A 17,859-nucleotide genomic window follows, 5' to 3' on the forward strand; every position below is an offset into this window, starting at 1 on the left:
AGTCCAAAGTCCATTGAATGCATGGGGGAGGGGGAGGTCAGTGGCGGATTAGCCAGTGGGCCTACGGGGCCCGTGCCCAGGGGCTCTGGCCAGGTGAGGGGCCCTGGAGCCCTGGGCAGGCAGGAAAAGCCCCCAAGCCCCGACCCTGCTCCCTGGCAGCAGCGCTGGGTGGGCAGGCTGGCACTGTGGTGGGGGAAGCACCTCCTCGACCCCGCTATTTGGCAGCTGGATGTGGGAAACCCCCGTGCCCCTGACCCCACTTCCTGGCGGCCAGGTGGGGGCAGCAGGGGAAGCCCAAGTGTCCCCCATCACCAGCAGCAGCCGGGAGGCAGTGGGGGAAGTCCCAGTACTCCCAGACCCTGTCCCCAGCAGTAGTCGGGGAGTGGCAGGGAAGCCCCCAGCACCCCCCGTTCCTGGCAGAAGCTGGGGAGCAGCAGGGGAAGCCCCACCACTGGGACCCCAGCTGCAGCCCCAGGACTGGAGGAGGTCTCGTTTCCTGCTGCGGCCTCAGGGATGAGGGGGGACAGAGCTTCTCCGGCCTTGGGGCTGCAGTGGGGGGGACCCTGAGTGGAACAGGGGTGGGGCCATGGGTGGGGTCACATGTGGAGGGGGCGGGACCACAGGTGGAAGGGGTGGGGAGGGCCCCCCATTTGCTCTGGCCCAGGGCCCGAGGAAACCTTAATCCACCTCGGGGGAGGGGGGATTGTCTTACTATTGATATCAGTGGGGTTTGTGATTCGGAGGGGGATGGGGAACAGCCGCTGCACAACACTGGAATGTGATAGAAGGAAAGAGCAATAAAGAAAACAGGAGGCAGGAAGACCTCTCCTATTCCTGGCTGGGAGAGTGTGTGTGTGGGAGGGGATAGGGGGTGGGGGCAAAGCTATGAGCATGGGGGTTTCCTTTAGACGATTTCCAAAGTTGGGGGAGGGAGGTTATAGCAAAACCCCTGGGTTTTTCCCTAAGCAGGAGTCACAACACAGCCTCTTGCAAACACCTGCTTGGCTTTGTGTGAGGGGGGAAGGGAAGGGCTGCAAGGGGCTCAGAAATCCCTGGGGTCTGTATGTTAAAGATGGGATTTACTATTTGGAGGGGGAGCAGTAAAATGAGAGAGAGAAACAGCCCACTATGGGCCAGACCCTCTGCTGGTGCAAACTGGTGCAGTACTGGTGACTTCATAGTGACTTATATCAGCTGTATTTTTAAGCAAGAACAACATGTTTCTACCCTTCCAGATAATCTGAATCCTAGCAATAATTCAAACAATGAGAGCGAACAAGAGAGACTGGGTGATTCCAGGATATTCTCCCCCGGGCACGAGGCTCCCAATCTGTTTACCCTCCCTGGATAGTTGGGACACAAGCAGGGGTCTTTATGTATAGAAAAATTGGTGGGGGTGGGCATGCTTGGTGAGTGGGAAATGAGTTGTGATAAGCTCTTTGACTGTATTTTATTTTACTGAGGTTCTTAACAAATAATCTTTCTGCAATGCGAACAGTCCTTATCAGGCTAATGCAGATTGTCTGAAATCCTTATCTCCACGGGCCAGTTAGCTGGAGTGATCCCCTTTTCACAATGAATAGGGAATGGAGAGCCAAGCACAAGCCCTCCCCTCCTGCCTTCCAGTCAGTGCCATTTACTGGCGATGAACCAAATGTCTCTGATTTCCAACCTCATAAATAACATAAGGCCTTCAGAACTGAACTGTCCTCGATTGCTGAGCAGTTGTTCAGCAGCGCAAACAAATGGAGCGGGAGAGACGGGAGGGTGCTCTCTACGGGGTGTCCTTTTCGATAAAAGAAACAAGCGACACATCAGGTTAGTTACAGGAACATCATCCGTTTCCCCCCACCCACTTGCTACACCACACACCACCATTCTAGTCACTTATGTCTATCGGACACTGTCCACAATAGCCCTGAGGTTAAATGTGTTTCCTTGGCATGGCAATTGCTCCATAGCTCTGCTGGGTGCTGGACCAAGCAGCCACAGTTGTTTGCAGGACTGGGGGGATGGGGGGGGGGGAGAAGGGGGTTGAGATTTATGGTGAGAAATGTACCTGCTGCTCAAGTGAAGCTTTTCTTTCCTTTCTCGCCCATTTTGTTTTTCTAGGGAAGTCAACTTTGTGTACCTGGGGAATGGATGGCAGATAAAGAGATCTGAAAGCTCCCCGGGCACAGAGTCGTGGAGAAAGAGTGATGGTGAATGAAATCCGATGAAGTGAGCTGTAGCTCAAGAAAGCTTATGCTCAAATTATTGGTTAGTCTCTAAGGTGCCACTAGTACTCCTTTTCTTTTTGCGAATACAAACTAACACGGCTGCTACTCTGAAACCGGTGAATGAAAGGAAGTTTTATTAACCCACTGCAAAGTTCACGGTAACATCTGAAAGGGTCTGCCTGCGGGAATATGGGATGGAGACAACAGATGCTGCTGTGTGTCCATTTAGCAGCATGATTGTTCTCAGTGAAAATGTTCTTTGTCCCAGGGACATCATGAGAAGCCAGACACTTAGGGCTTCTAGCACCTCATTCCATGGGCAGCAGTGTGGTCAAGTGGAGAGAGACCTGGCCTGGGACTCAGAATGTCTGGGTTCTATTCCTCCCTCTTTCACTTTCCTGATGTATGACCTTGGCAAGTTACTTCACCTCTTAATGCCTCTGTTTCCCATTTCTGTGTGTTGTCTATTCAGTTTTTAAGCTCTTTGGGAGAGGGGTCATTCTTTATGTTTATGTACGTGCCTTACACAATGGGGTCTCAAGACACTAATAAAATAAATGATAATAATAGAATGGTCCCATGAATTCCAGTGGAACTATCCCTGGAGTCAGGTATTATTTTGTGTTAGGGTATCACAGCCTGGCCCTCCTTCTGAAGATATCCGGACAAAGTCAAAGTGGCGAGGGTGATAAGGAGAACTATGTCAATAGCAGAGCTGGGCTTAAGCCACTTAACATGGATACAGAGCTGAACTCTCCTGAAGTTCAAGAGTGTTTGGATCCAGGGATTTCATGTAGCTTCTTCTAGAGATCCGGACCAGCTGCTACATTTGGATTTGAATCTGAGTTATACCAAAGGTTAGGGGTGACTTTTTGTCTTTATGAGCATTTGTCTGATACCCCCCATCCCTACCCCCCGTGTGGTATCTGGGCATTTACAAGGTGTATTAGAGTCCTAGATTGTGAATCCTGAAGAGGGACCATTATGATCCTCTTGTCTGTCCCCCTGCACGGCACAGGCCAGAGAATTTCCCCTGGTGACTGTGTGGGGTTTAGGTTTGAACTCGTCAATCAGGATAAGATTGGACCCATGGGTTTCTGTAGCAGAGTGCTCAAAGTTAGAGAGCCAGCTGGTGTAAGTGGCCGTAGCTCCACTGAAGCTGACTTACAGCAGTGGGGGATCTGGCCCAGAGATCCGATCTAGAAAAAGATGCTAACGGCAGTTTCCCACCCCCTTGTTGTTTTTCATTTTGCCCTAAAAAAGAAGGAAAGCTCCCCTCCCTGTTACACGAATTGGAGAAAAATAAAACAGGCAGAACATCGTCCTTCTGTTGACGCTCCGTCCATTTCACGGATCATTCTGCATCATGCCTTATTCACACTTACTGGTATTAAAATATTGAGAGCCATGGAGGAGAAAAAATAAATCACACTTAACATTTGTTTGGGTGACGATTGTGGATGGTTGCTTGCAGCCCAGCCTTCTGATACCCCAAGGCAGACAGCCGTGGTGGGTGAATGTGGTCCGGGGGCACCAGCATGTCAGGACCTAGTTGGGTGTGTGGCCCTGTAAGTAAAGGCTCACAAATTAGTCCCGGGTGATTATAAAGGGGAATCTTTTATGTTGGATTGAACAAAAAAAAGTCCTTTTCTTCTGGGGAATCCAGCTTCTGTTTGCCAGGATGGTTCATGGTCTCTCGGGGCTGCCAGGGTTGACAAAGTGTACTCAAAGCAAGGGAAAGATGTCCAGTTCATTCCCGCTTTAGCCAGAGCCTTTCTTAATGATATGCTGTTCTGCAATCCAGATTTTTCTCCTGGTTGCTGGGAGAGGCCAGCACACACTGCCTGGTATCTTCCCTGGTCCAGAGAGCAGCCTCCCCAAAGCACTCTGCCTTTAAACTATTGATTAAAAGAACCCTCCCTAGCCCTGGAGTCTGCCTCAGTCCCTCAACATCAGCTCTGCAGCGAGGACAGATGCGTGGGATTAAATTCGGGCTCTATTGAGGTCAATAGTAGAGCTCCAGTCACTTCAGCAGGGTCAGGTGTTCACCTGTGATTACCTTCTATTTAGAGCCTAATACAAAGCCCATTGGAGGTCAATGGAAAGACTCTTATTGACTGCATTGGGCTATGGCCCAGGCCCTGGGTAAGAAAGATTTAACCTTTTATCTTTTTAATACAGGGGCCCGACACACCAAGCTACACAGATGTTGCCAACGTGTTTTTTAAAAAGTTAGTGACAAGGCAGCCAGATTAATTACAATCTGCCTGGTGTAAAGCTTCGAAGTGGATTTGGGATTTTACCCATGTCCTTTGTCAGTTTCTGATTTGGTGGGAAGTTGCTACACAATATGGCACCATTTCTCTCCTTTCTCCCGGGTTATGCAGAGTTTTTCCTCCTCTCTTTTCAGTGAAAATCCTTTAATTGTTCAACATCACCTGTGGGAATCTCTTGTACTGCCTAGTTTTTTCGAATGTTGGAGTAAAAACAGTTTCTCTCCATGTGTGTCTGTCCTCTGACACTGGTTACCCAGTTCTCTGGATGTGTAATGTGCTTTGTAGAACTCCCAATTTCTGCCTCATTTCTCTGGTCATTGATTCATGTAGTTGTTCAAAGCCTGTCCTAGCTCTGCGTATTCCACTGGCATGAGATATTCTGCTAGACTGTGATCACTCTATGCAGCTAGATTTAGATATGCTCTTCCCAGTAATTTTTATATAAGTGCTTGTGACGATTTGGGGAATCTGTCTATGGACACCTTAGGAATTCTGGCTAATGTCATGAAGTTATGAAATTGTATCATGGACTGCCTCTGTGCAGATGTGGAATACGCCGTTTTCGAGGCTGTAGCATGTTTTTAGACCTTTATTAGTTGCCTGTTCAGGAGGAAGCACCTTGCAACAATGGAGGACATATGAACGGCAGGGAAGACTCATGCAGAAAGACAGGAAGCTTTGGGCACAGCCCGCCTGCACCACCCTCCAAAGAATAGTGATGAGATGATGATGTTCAGTGCAAACTATTTTTCCATTAAATTAAGAATATTTTTGTCCTTGTAGCATCCCTGTCTATAGCATCACTCATCGATATAGTGTCATTGTTTTTCTTTTCCCTACTGTCCTGTGATTTTGCTTTAGCATTTATCATCCTGTGCCATGTGTGCTATCCTGTACGGTATAGGTTTTTATACCGCTCATATCACTTGCATCTTCCAGTAGTTCATTAAGCGATGTGACTCATATGTGACATATGCAGTTTATTCTTTTCCTCTTGGGCATTGGCGGGAGATTGTAGGTGCAGTGTAGGGTTTTCATCTTTTTGTTCCCTTTTCAAAGTCAAATTTCTGTTTTGCTGAGAGGCTCACAATCTTCTCTGGGAGCAAGTTCCGGATTCATTGGCCAAGTCACTGAAAGTGCTCTAACTACTGTGCACTCTGAAGGTTGAGAGTTGCATTGTTTCGGTGGATCACAGCTGTTATGGGAGGTTATGATCATGCAAGATTGTAAAGTAATCCTCTAGCAAACAGCAGAAAATCCCATGGATGGCTTTGAAGATGGGGACCAAAATCTTGACTATGACCCAGTTTTGGATGTAGAGTGGCTGAAGACAGCAAAGTGAGGGCACACACTCTCATTGGATGGTGACGATATATCGGTGGTGGGTTATTCAAAGTGTTTCCTTCTACCCACTTGCATTGCCTCAGGCCTTCCTAGTTTCCCCTTCAGCCCATTGCTGATCTCAGCAAAGCCTGCCTGAATAGCTGTGGCCTGGTGCTGTTTCTGTATGAGGTGACTGTGCGATAGAGTGGGAAGCTTCATCTGCGTGTTGCTGGCATTTTAGTCCATGTTGTTTCGTTATCTCCCTTCATGGCTAGGTTGAACAAGATGCAGGCTGTTCCCAAGGCTGTGTGCCATAGAGCCAGGAGTGAAGGAACTTCACAGCTGCAGAAGCATGTTTACAGTGACGGGTGGAGTGGATCTGGGGCCATATACCACTGCCCCCCACTGATATTCTTCTCTGCCCCTTCTCTGTGGAGTAAGCTGGCATGGCCCCCACCCAAGGATGCTTTTGCTAATTTGATGTACAGATCTTCTGCCACTGGCCAGTTGGGTTCAGGGTTGAGATGGCTACTGCATGGTTTACTCTGCCCTCTTTAGCACTGGCCACTTACAAACTTGGGTAAGACTGGTGGACACTAGTTCTTGCACATGCTGGGCATCTCGGTCTGAATTATCTTCCAGGCAACTCTTGTTGGCTAATCTAACATTATAAATCACCCAAATGGAAACCAACGAGGAGCGATGCAAGTTGGCCCTTTTCAGAAACTGATGACCCTTCCTGATAACGCTAACTGGCCCCGCTTTCACTTTAGCTTCCTTAAAACTAATCCAGACAGTTCAATTAAAGGCTATGTACACATGAAGCAGCATGTCTCTAAAATCCCCTTCCTCCCCACCTTGAAGATCCCAGTAGAGAGCTAGCCAGTGCTGCAGGTGCAATCTCTCTGCGGGGTGGTGAGAGCAATGAATAGTAAGGTTTTTAGCTCAAGCACACTAAGGCTGTTTAGCAGCCATTGGATAATCCCCTTTTAATCAGATTATGTAAATTCCTACTTCAACACCCCCCAACTCTCATCCCTCACTCTCCAAGCTGCAAAACAAAATAGCTGCTCTAAAAGGAAAATTTGAACTGCAAAAAGGCAGGCAGCTATGCTAAAAGCGTGGTGACACCCAGTCCATTTAGGGATGGGCTAGCTTTAAGGGAGCAGTAGAGTCATGCTTTGTTTCTGTGTGGCAAAGCATTCCTGGCTGGCAAAGCATTAAGAAGGCAGTGAATCAAAGGCCAGGTTTGTGCACTGTCCGTGTATCAGCACTTGTCTGAGGAACAGGTCGAGGAGGCAGTTACTTGACATCCATGTGGCTTTGTGCTTGGCTCAGGGACTCTACTTCAGCATAACGAGCTCAGACACACTCTAAGCTCAAGCGAAGGAGGGGATGTTTGATTTTCCATCCCTCCTTTTTTTTTAAAGACTCATTCAAGGTTCAAGCCTCTAGTGGCCATATCTGAAAGGTTCTGCCACTCACAATAGGGTTATGGTTTGAGGACCAATGACCAAACTTTCGTTCTTCAGTTTCAAGATGATTAAGCAAGACAACAAGGGGCCAAATGATCAAAAATGGCCATTTAAAGTACATATGCAAAATCTGTATGCGTTATGTCATCAGAGTCTGTCTGTGCCATGCTATTAGAACTGACATTTTTACTCCAAAAACTCATTTGCATGCACCAAAGAGCTAATTGCACCAGGATTAGCCACTCTGTGCATGCATATGGCCTTTTGGGGGGTTGGCATCACAAACAGCGTAATTTTCAAATTTCAGAATCTGTACTTTTGGAGGCAAGTACTGGAAACTTGGTTCAAGGAGTGTTCCTCATTTGTGTTCCAAGGAACGAAAGTGTTATGTTTCTACACAGGTGACTGTCCTTTTGAACTATCAGAATGGGAAGCTGAGGCAGATGGGAATGGTCAGGCTTCATCCAGAAGCAGAAGTTCGTTGTTCTGTGTGTCACCATTTAGAGCTGCCCAGAAAGCTGGGCTGACATGTTCTGTGTAACCTTCTTTGGTTAAAGCAGATAGTTTTGTTCATAACAAAGACAGAGGTTGTCTTTCCTACGGCAGATGCAACGTACCAGCAGTGAGGTTTTCCAGTAGAGCTAGTTCAGCTACAATAACTCCTCACTTAAAGTCGTCCCGGTTAACATTGTTTCATTATTAGGTTACTGATTTATTAGAGAACGTACTCGTTCAAAGTCACGCAAAGTTCCTTTATAAGGTTGTTTGGCTCACTCTGCTCCGCCCGCCCGCCCAGGACTCCTGCCAGAGAGTGGGGTCGGGGCGCTGGGGCTTATCCCACTCTGCCCACCCGCATTCCAGCTGGGGAGCAGGCAAGCCCCCGACCCACCTCCCTGGTAGGAGCACTGGACGGGCAGAGTGGGGCAAGCCCCCACACCCCAACCCCACTACGCCCCTCCTCAACCAAGCTTCACAATCATCATTGTTGAGTACAGTATTAAATAGTTTGTTAAAAATTATTTAAAACTTGTACTGTATATGTATATAACGTCTTTTGTCTGGCGAAAAAAATTTCCCTGGAACCTAACCCCCACATTTACATTAATTCTTATGGGGAAATTGGATTTGCTTAAAATCGTTTAGCTTAAAGTAGCATTTTTCAGGAACATAACTACAACGTTAAGCGAGGAGTTACTGTAGTCAATATGTGTTAGCAGAATTTGTCCTTTCTTTCTGTTAACCTATAAATGAAGCGTGGCGCTTATCTCTTGGGTGGTGTCGGTAACAAAAATATTTGGGCCCCAAGGTTTGTTCGTGAACTAGTGGAATTATGCCTTTGAGTATGCGATATTCAGAATTTGCTGTTTGATTCTGGATTTTTTTGTCCTATGTTTGTGCAGCGCACTGCACAATGGAGTTCTGGTCCATGACTAGAACTTGTAGGCATTATCATGGTGATACAAATGATAGTAAAAACTCCCCTCCCAAAATCTGTTCAAACAAAATGTGGCTGCATGAAAGTCTGGGAAGCCTGCTCTTCAGAGCAGATTCAAATCAGCATTTTGGAGAGAGGAGCATATACTCGCCTGCAATATTCAAAGCATTCAGATAGCCTTCCAAAGTCATTATGAGAATGCACCAGCCAGGACTTGCCTACCCTTCCCATAATGGCCAAAATGAAACTAATGATACATTACTAATGAAACATTCTGTTCAAAACCTGTATTCATCCCATCGATGGCTGAGTAGACTTTTGCAGGGCTGGTTTGAAGTAGACACTAAAATGGCTTTTTGTAGAATAAACAGTAGTGTTCTCATTTAATGGTAGCAGCAAGATAAGCTTTATTTGAGGGCAGTAGTGGTGGGTAAATTAAAAATATATCTAGCCCAGATCCTAAAATGGTGTAATTTGGTGCAGCTTCATTGTAGTCCATGAAGCTATATCAATTTACACCAGCAGAGGGTCTGACCCATATATATTTATAAACATAGAGGTTTAGAATAACAGCAACATCTCCCCATCCTCACTGTAACATTAATCCCTAGAAGTATGTGAGTAAGAAAAAAAAGTTTATGGTAAATCTTTAGAAGTGAAATAAGAAAACTCTGCATTGTGAGTAAGAAAAGCTAGAATCCTCTGGTGTCTGACCAGAAGAGTTAGTATCTCCCTGCAGAACAATACATGAAATTTTACTGAGTAGAGAAACCTCTTTGGATTTCTTGGACATGATTTTCATATAGGGGGAGGTCCTTGGTACTAAAGTATGGGTTCTCCTAACCGCTCCAGGTTGTAATAAAAGCAGTATATAAGTGCCCATGTGTCGTCATCCCTCTGCCAAATGGCAGCAGATTCCAGGGTCTTGGAAGTCAGTTTCCCATTGGAGGAGAAATCCATGGCACAGTCTGTGTATTTTATTAATATAATAAATACGCATTATTTTTATGTGGGCACATATGCCAGTCCTTGAACAGAAGTGGTCACAAACAGCCCACATTCAACCCTTCTTTCAGGAATCTCAGCCAAACACCCATGCACCGTTCCCAGGAAGCAAATCTGCACCAAGGATAGACTCTAGTTAAAGGGATTAGTCATAGAGTTTAATGCCAGAAGACACCACCAGATGATCGAGTCTGACCTCCTGCATACCACAGGGGCTAAACTCCACCCAGCTACCCGTGTATTAAGCCCAGTAATTTGGATAAGACTAAATTATTACAACCCTCCGGAGACTAAACTGTTGTGTTTACCCAGGCAGCAAATAGCAGGGATTCATGTGCACCAACGCCTGAGATACAGAGCAAATTCCCTTGCTGTTTGCAACGACTTTCCTGAAAGAACCTGTGCTACAAAAACAAATGCCAGGACAGCATGGCTTCAAATCCTGCACCTTGCTCAAGCACCGAGGAAAAGAACCCGTAAGACTCTATCAGTGCCACATGCTGACTCCCACCCATAACAGTATTCTCGTCGCTAGTCGTACTCCAAGCATGTTAAAAAGTTGGGGAAGCGTCATTACCCTTATTTTACAGAGGAGTAAAACAGGCACATGAAGGTTAAGTGACTTGTCCATGTTCACACAATGGTAGAACTGGAAATAGAATCCAGGTCTCCTGGTACCCCGTCCTCTGTGTTAATGGACCACTCTCACTTTCCTTAGGCAGGTGCTTCTCAGGGTCATAACTGATATGAAAGGTGGCTGCGGATTTTTTCAACAAGCCTTCCATTGCAGGTGATTATTTTTCCCTGTTAAGTTCCTTTTCCTTCAGTCACATTGCACACAAACTTGAGGCTGACGACTGAACTGTGTTCTGTACATTGGAGTAAATTGGCTCTGCTGACTCTTGGAAGCAAATGATTCATTACCCCATTGGGGTATATGGAAAGCGGGAGTGGGCTTGCTCTCTCTCTTTCTTGGATTGAGGGTGTGGGCTGAGCAGTCCTGAAGGAGGAAGCTGGGGGTCATAGGCCTTCATTAAACTATGTCAACCCAGTGTCAATTTCTTTGCTCAGAAAGCCAAACCCCAGCCAGGAGTTTATATATGGTGTGGACTGGTTGGGAATTGCGCTTGCTCGCACAAGCTTTGTGAGATAGCCATCTTCTGACAAAAATGGATGCAAAACTCTGGTTTTAGGACAAGGTGTTATTCTGATGCATTTAATTTATTTTCCCTTTATTCTTCCTTGCTTTCAAGAAGTCCTTTCATGTCTAGATACTTTGTGATAAAGTGCAGATTAGCTTCTTGTTTTTTCTCCTCCTCTCCCAAGACTAGTGTAAAAGAAACATCAAGTCCCCAGTTTCTTCCCCAGCAAAACATTTCCGTCTAGTCAATCAGTGAGTTTCAGCATTAAAAGGGAAGCATTTGGCTTCTGGAATTAAGTTGAAAGTATGCCTACAAAGCCAAGTATTGCCCCTCCCCCCATTGGGAGTGTTTTGTTACCAGTAATAAGACATTCAAAAGGTTACAAACACCTTCAGATGACAGAAGTTTAATATTACAGTGCAGCTCGTATCGGAACCTCAAGGAGCCTCTCTAACTAACTGTATTCAAGCTCTACGGATTAACATTTTTTTTAAGAGACACAAAGTGGGTGAGGTAATAACTTTTATTGGACCAACTTCTGTTGGTGAAAGAGACAAGCTTTCGAACAGATGTGTATAATTGTTTCTTATTGTTTCCATCTGTAGTATGGTGATAAAACACACACATACACAAGAATGCATACTATTGCTCCTCCATCAGTCACTTCCATGTGCATTTCTGTCCTCAGGTCCAAATGTGGGATCCAAAGAGGGGGAAAGTACTTTAAGCCGGGGGCCATTTTCTGAAGCCTAAGCTCAGTTTTCACTCAGTCCATACACAGGCAAACCTCTCATTGGCTTCAAGAGAATCCCATCACTTTCAACAAGAGCTTTCCCTGAGTAAGAAGGGACTCAAGATTTGGCCTAGCAGGAGACATAGACAGACATAGCCGTCATTTTCTCATTTCTGATCCATGTGTTATGTCTGTGTGCGCTCCTGTACACATGCTTCTGCTCTCACTGAAGTCAACAGGAGTTGTGTCACTGACTGTGGTGGTAGCCAAATGATGCCTTTATGCTACAACGTGAATAGTACGCAGTAGCATAAGCCAAGAACAGATTTGCTTTCTTTCAGATGCCTGGTTATTCCCCTTGGCAGTTTCAGAGCATGTGATTTAAATGCTGACATGGCAAATGAACACAAGGAATCTAATTCATGTGATGACATCCACACCCAAATGTCACATGTATGGGCTTGCCTTCTTTGAAGTGTCTATGTCCATCCTCTTATCTTCCGCTCTACGGACCACATGTACACTTATGCCACTGTATAATGATTAAGAATAAAATACGAGCTGTTGTTGCATCTGGATCTACCTGTCGCCCTTAGCAGCAGTATCTTAACATGCTGAACAGCTGACCATAATGTATCTATCAGAGCTTTAGAACAGTGAAAATGATGAACATCTTGCCAGAGCTTTACCTCAAATAATAGGACAAGACCGAACATCACAAGTGGAAACAGGAAAGTTGGTCAAAGTGGATACGGCACTGGACCGGGGCACAGGAGTTCTGTATTCAGTTCTTGGTTCTGCAACAACCTCCTATGAGACCATAGGGCAAATCTTTGTGCCTCAGTTCCCCATCTGTGAAATGGGATAGTCAGTCTTCTTTCCTCCCACCCTTTGTCTATCTCATCTACTTAGACAATAAGTTTCTCAGGGTAGGGACTGTCTCTTACTATGTAGATGTACAGCGCCTAGCACAATTCAGCCCTGAACTCAGTTGGGGCCATTACATGCTACCATAGTACAAATAACATACAGAATTCCATAGTCAGGATGGCTAGTTACAAAAATATTCTGGGCCCCACTGACATTTCATAAGTGGGGGACACACAATTAACATACTGATTCTGACCATTACAAATGGGAGGAAACATAAAGGTCAGAAACTAGGATAGTTTAAAATGGACAAAGATTGTTCTGAGGATGTTGAGGAAGCACCAAAGGGCCTGTTGTTGTTTTTTGTTTTGTTTGTTTTTTAGTTAAAAAAAATAAAATTCTGCAGATAACTCATGACAATTTGAAGAGTTAAAGGTACATCGTGGATTATAACGTCAATAACACAGATCCATTGAGAACTCCTAGGACGTGAAAGAGGGCACTTTGGGTCTGTAGGAATTAATTTGCTTTCTTTATTAACCATGTGGTTAAATGCACAGCGAAGGTGTCCTTTCTGAGAATAGTCAGTCATTCCACAGAAGGGACTCTAATAAGACTTTGCAGACTGCTTATCAGTAAGTTATTCAGGGAATTCTGCTCTGCTCCAGTGCTGATATCAGCAGCAAGGAGAAGTAAATGAAGAAGAAACTGAGCAAGTCCAGTTGGGATTATTAGTGCCAAGCACAGTGAGTGCAATAGAAAGCTTAATAAAGACAGTGAGCACAGACACTTATTTACACTAACCTTAAAAGCAATCTGGCAGTGTGAAAGTGCCTTAAAGTAGGTGTAAAATGTAATGACCCAGTGCTATCACATTAACCTTTTTTGTGACTCTATACCTCTTTGCATTAATTAGTGAGAGAGCTACCCATGTTATGCAAATAATCATGGATAATAGCGGGTGAAATTCTGAACCCCATTGAAGTCTAAATCAAGAAGCTATGAATTGTCGAAAATTTATTAGAGAAGCAAAGGAACACAAGGAGAACACTCTCACCAACAGAGTTAAGGACAATAAGGAGGAGTTTTGAAAGTATAACAGGAACAAAAAGAATCCTAACAATGGTATTGGTCCATCACCAGATGGAAATGGTAGAATTATCAGTAATAATGCAGAAACGGCAGAAGTGTTCAACAAACGTTTCTGTTCTGTATTTGGGGACAAAACAGATGATGTAATCATAACATATTATAGTACTTTCTGTTCAACTAGTATCTCGGGAAGATGTTAAAAAGCAGTTTCAAAATTAGACATCTTTAAAACAGTGGGTCCAGATAATTTGCATCTACGAATTTTAAAAAGAGCTGGCTAAGGAACTCACTGGACCGTTAATGTTGATTTTCAAAATTAAGAAACAATGAGGAAGTTTAAGAAGACTGGAAGAAAACGAATGTTGTGCCAATATTTTAAAAGGGTAAAACGAGATGACTTGGGTAATTATAGGCCTGTCAGTTTGACATTGAACCCTGGGCAAGATAATGGAATGGCTGATACAGGACTCGATTAATAAAGAATTAAAAGAGTAATGTAATTAATGCCAATCAACATGGGCTGATGAAAAATAGATCCTATCAAACTAACTTGATATCTTTTTTTGATGCGGTTACAAGAGTTGGGCAAATAGAAATGCCCCTGTTGTGTTTTGAGTTTCCTCCCAAAATTTTTCTAATTGAGAAGACTGAATTACAGTTACTGGGCTGTAATGTGCAAAGTGACAGCTGGAGACAGACTGCATCACAAAAAGGCACTGAATATGTGTATATCGTTTTGCTATGTGTTTGTACAGCACCTAGCACAATGGAGCCCTGAACTGGTTCCGGCCTCTAGCTGCTACCACAATAGAAATGTTAAATCAAAATGACTTCACCCAGTAGGACTGACAGGCGTGTTTTAGAATTCTGTCAGAATTCCAAACAAAGGTGGTTGTTCCTTATAGAGCAACACCTAATTCTAAACTATGGGCAAGGGTTTGGAGTATGGTGTGTTTCAGGATCTGATCAAGGGGGGAGATTTCTCTTTTAGTACCATGAGAGACCACGTTTCTGCCACCCATTAGGTACAGTGGGAGAGCCAGTTCCTCAGTGGGGGTAACTCCACTGAAGGCCGTGGCCAGCTGGGGATCTTGCTCAGCGTATTTAACACAGGGAGAAGAGACGAACTGCGGATGGGCACCCAAGGTAAATCCTCCCCTCGGGTAAAAGTGACATTGGCACATAGGGAGGGGGTTCCTTTGCGAGTTGGAGACAGAATTCTTCTCCCAGGACAAAGAACAGGAGGACTTGTGGCACCTTAGAGACTAACCCATTTATTTGAGCATAAGCTTTCGTGAGCTACAGCTCACTTCATCGGATGCTCAAATAAATGGGTTAGTCTCTAAGTGCCACAAGTACTCCTTTTCTTTTTGCGAATACAGACTAACACGGCTGTTACTCTGAAACCTGTCAAATAAATGGGTTAGTCTCTAAGGTGCCACAAGTCCTCCTGTTCTTTTTGCGGATACAGACTAACACGGCTGCTACTCTGAAACATCGCAGGACAGGGAGCTGCTCCATGGTGGCCACTACAGCCTCTCAGTCAAGACCCCAGCCTGGGTGTCTCCTGACTAAATGTTCTTTCCACTGTCCAGCAGGGAGGGGCATGAAGACAGAGATTGTGGGGCTTCCTAGGGAGGTGGGAGATACCCCTGTGACGCTGCACTCCATATGTTTTATGGAAATATGTTTATAAGTGTGAATATGATGTAACTGGGATATGCTTTGTGCAAAAGGTCTCTTGTAAGGTATCATTATAAAGCTTATAATCTACTGAGTGTGGTCATCCTATTTGTATAAATGTATCACTCTTGTATCTGAAACTAGAAATGTGTAGCATAACTCTGAGGTCCTATTGTAATTATGCAAAGTGTGGGCCATTAATGGTGGTTTGGACTCTTGATGGCTCCCATTGACTAGGACAATTGACTGTAGATGGCTCTGTTTACCTGCAAGCCTCCGCTGCATACCTGCAGGCCAGTCCTGGAGGATTGGAGACTAGGGGTCTCCCAGGACATGTGAACATGTCACCTGGTACTGAAATCCACCTTTCACCTGGTGCTTTTCCATTTAGAAGGAGGGGTGGGAACCCAGAGAGAGACAAAGGATTCCCACCTTGTGACCTGCTGAGCAGTTCTTGGTTAAAGTCTGTAGCTTTTGGGGGTGTGGACCAGACCTGGGTCTGTATTGCAGCAGGCTAGCATGTCTGGCTCAACAAGGCAGGGTTCTGGAGTCTCAGGCTGGCAGGGAAAATGGGCTCGGAGGCAAATTCACCACATCAGGTGACAGTCTCAAGGGGGTCTCTGTGACCGAACCTGTCACAACCCCAGAGGACACTGGAAGGAGAAGACTTGCTACCTGCCTCAAAGACAACAGCAGGTAGGCTGGCTGGCTTTCTGCACGCTCTGTTTTGTGGCTGGGTTACGGAGGCATGGGTCTGCTAGGTGCTTGGAAAAGGAGAGGTTTTGCCCTTGGAGAGTCCTAGCAAAAGACATGATGTACGGAGCTCCCTGCGGATGCCCCCATCAGGCAAACCCCACTCCAAGGGCAAGGATTTCTCAAGGTGCCAATGTTCTCTTCAGTGTAGCCTTCTGTGGCATCCACCCAACCTGCAAGCTAGGCCTGGAGTAGTGGTACGTGGTGGTACTTGCGGGGAGAGACCACATGTTTAAGGCAGGGTGCAGAGGCTATATGTTTGAGGCTGGGCACATGTATTGGGCAGCTTTAACTTTCTCATTTCTGATTTCAAACTTTGTCTTCGGGGTTGGGGGAATGCAGTGGGATGGCCCAGTCATGGGATCATGGTTACAGCTGGAGAAGGCCTGATGCCCCACACCCTCTCTGCTCTGCCAACTGCATCAGCCATGGTTGCTCCCTCTTTCCTTCTGCTCCTGCCTTTGGACCTTCCTTTCTGTTATTCCCTGTGCAGGGAATGACTTCCTAGCCCTGAAAAAAGAAAAGGAGTACTTGTGGCACCTTAGAGACTAACCAATTTATTTGAGCATGAGCTTTCGTGAGCTACAGCTCACTTCATCGGATGTAGCTCACGAAAGCTCGTGCTCAAATAAATTGGTTAGTCTCTAAGGTGCCACAAGTCCTCCTTTTCTTTTTGCGAATACAGACTAACACGGCTGTTACTCTGAAACCTCTCTTAGCCCTGGTGCACCAGGCCCTCCCACCACCTTTCCTCACACAAATCCCTCCGAGAGACTCCCTCCCTCTGCAAGTCTCACAACCACTAATCTACAAAGTCAACAGAAGTAGAGAGTAACCACACCACCTTCCTGCTGTGGTGCATCTTGTCTTCTGTGCCTCTCTTTATGGCCCTGATTGTGTGAACTCAGGAGGGTTGGTGGACCCCTGCCCCTGCACTGAGCCCCACTGACATCAGCGACACTCCACACGTGAAGGGGAGCGCCCATCCCTATGCACTTGCAGGATTGGGGTTATAGATGGTAAATTCCCTAAGGCAAGGATGAACCGGCACCTGGGCTGTTCCTACTGAAGTCAAGGGCAAAATCCCTGTTGACTGCAATGGGAGCAGGATCTGACTGTTTATTTTTTGCTTTGTGCTGATAAATAATAGAACAAGAAGAATTAATATTAGTCCATGCAGCCCGCACCCTGCCATGGCAGACACACTCCCGCCAGTACATTTTCCAGTGTTTGTCTGGCCTGGTTTTGAAAATCCTGAGCAATGAGGATTCTAAGCAACCACGGATAACAGCTTCTCTCTCCTCCCCGTTTTGGAATGGCATCCCCCGTTCCCCATCCATTGTGAACTGGCTGGAGTGGCTCATTGCATGCTGTGGGTAAATAATGATTTGGAGGAAGTTACACAGAGGAGATGCATTCTGTGACTGTCCAATGTAAATTACATGGAAATTAGGCTCTGTGAGGCCAAAGGCCCCTGTGGAATAGGGCTGTTAGTTAACATAACACTTGTGCTAAATGAAGCGGTTGACACAGCTTTCAGAGTGTAGTGCTGCTTTTAATTTACTGTGCAAAGGGGCTGAAGGTCCACGTTAGCTCTTTGGGGAGAGAACTGCAGCAGCAAGGGTCTGTGATTTGTTCTTCCCCGAGAAAACAATGTCCCTCCAGAGAGGGTTTGTTAATGGTGTAGGGCACAATCTGATGACATAAAACACTAGCAAATTCTGTAAAGTCCAGAAGGACAGAGGTGAAGGCAAACCCTTCCAGCCTTCGATACCTCGATTCAGGGCAGGCTCCCTAGCGCCCAGTTCAGGACAGCATGTAAGCTTGTGCTTAACTTCATGTCCCATTGACTT

At 45.7% G+C, this 17,859-nt stretch overlaps 1 protein-coding gene across 4 annotated transcripts in view; it reads left to right on the top strand.

Annotated features, from left to right (window-relative positions):
* Window positions 1–17,859, top strand: part of FKTN (fukutin) — a 78,442-nt gene that overhangs the window by 45,154 nt on the left and 15,429 nt on the right. Inside the window, exon 10 of one of the 4 annotated variants that reach the window (XM_074953668.1) lies at window positions 2,113–2,631. The exons of 2 other annotated variants lie outside the window; for them this stretch is intronic. In XM_074953668.1, coding sequence (XP_074809769.1) covers window positions 2,113–2,209 — 97 coding nt within the window. In that variant the 3' untranslated portion in view covers window positions 2,210–2,631. Of the gene's footprint in view, window positions 1–2,112; window positions 2,632–17,859 lie in introns of those variants that run through there. One more of the 4 variants, XM_074953667.1, reaches the window with a different exon arrangement.

This window comes from Natator depressus, chromosome 5, assembly GCF_965152275.1.
Source record: "Natator depressus isolate rNatDep1 chromosome 5, rNatDep2.hap1, whole genome shotgun sequence".
NCBI lineage: Eukaryota > Metazoa > Chordata > Testudines > Cheloniidae > Natator > Natator depressus.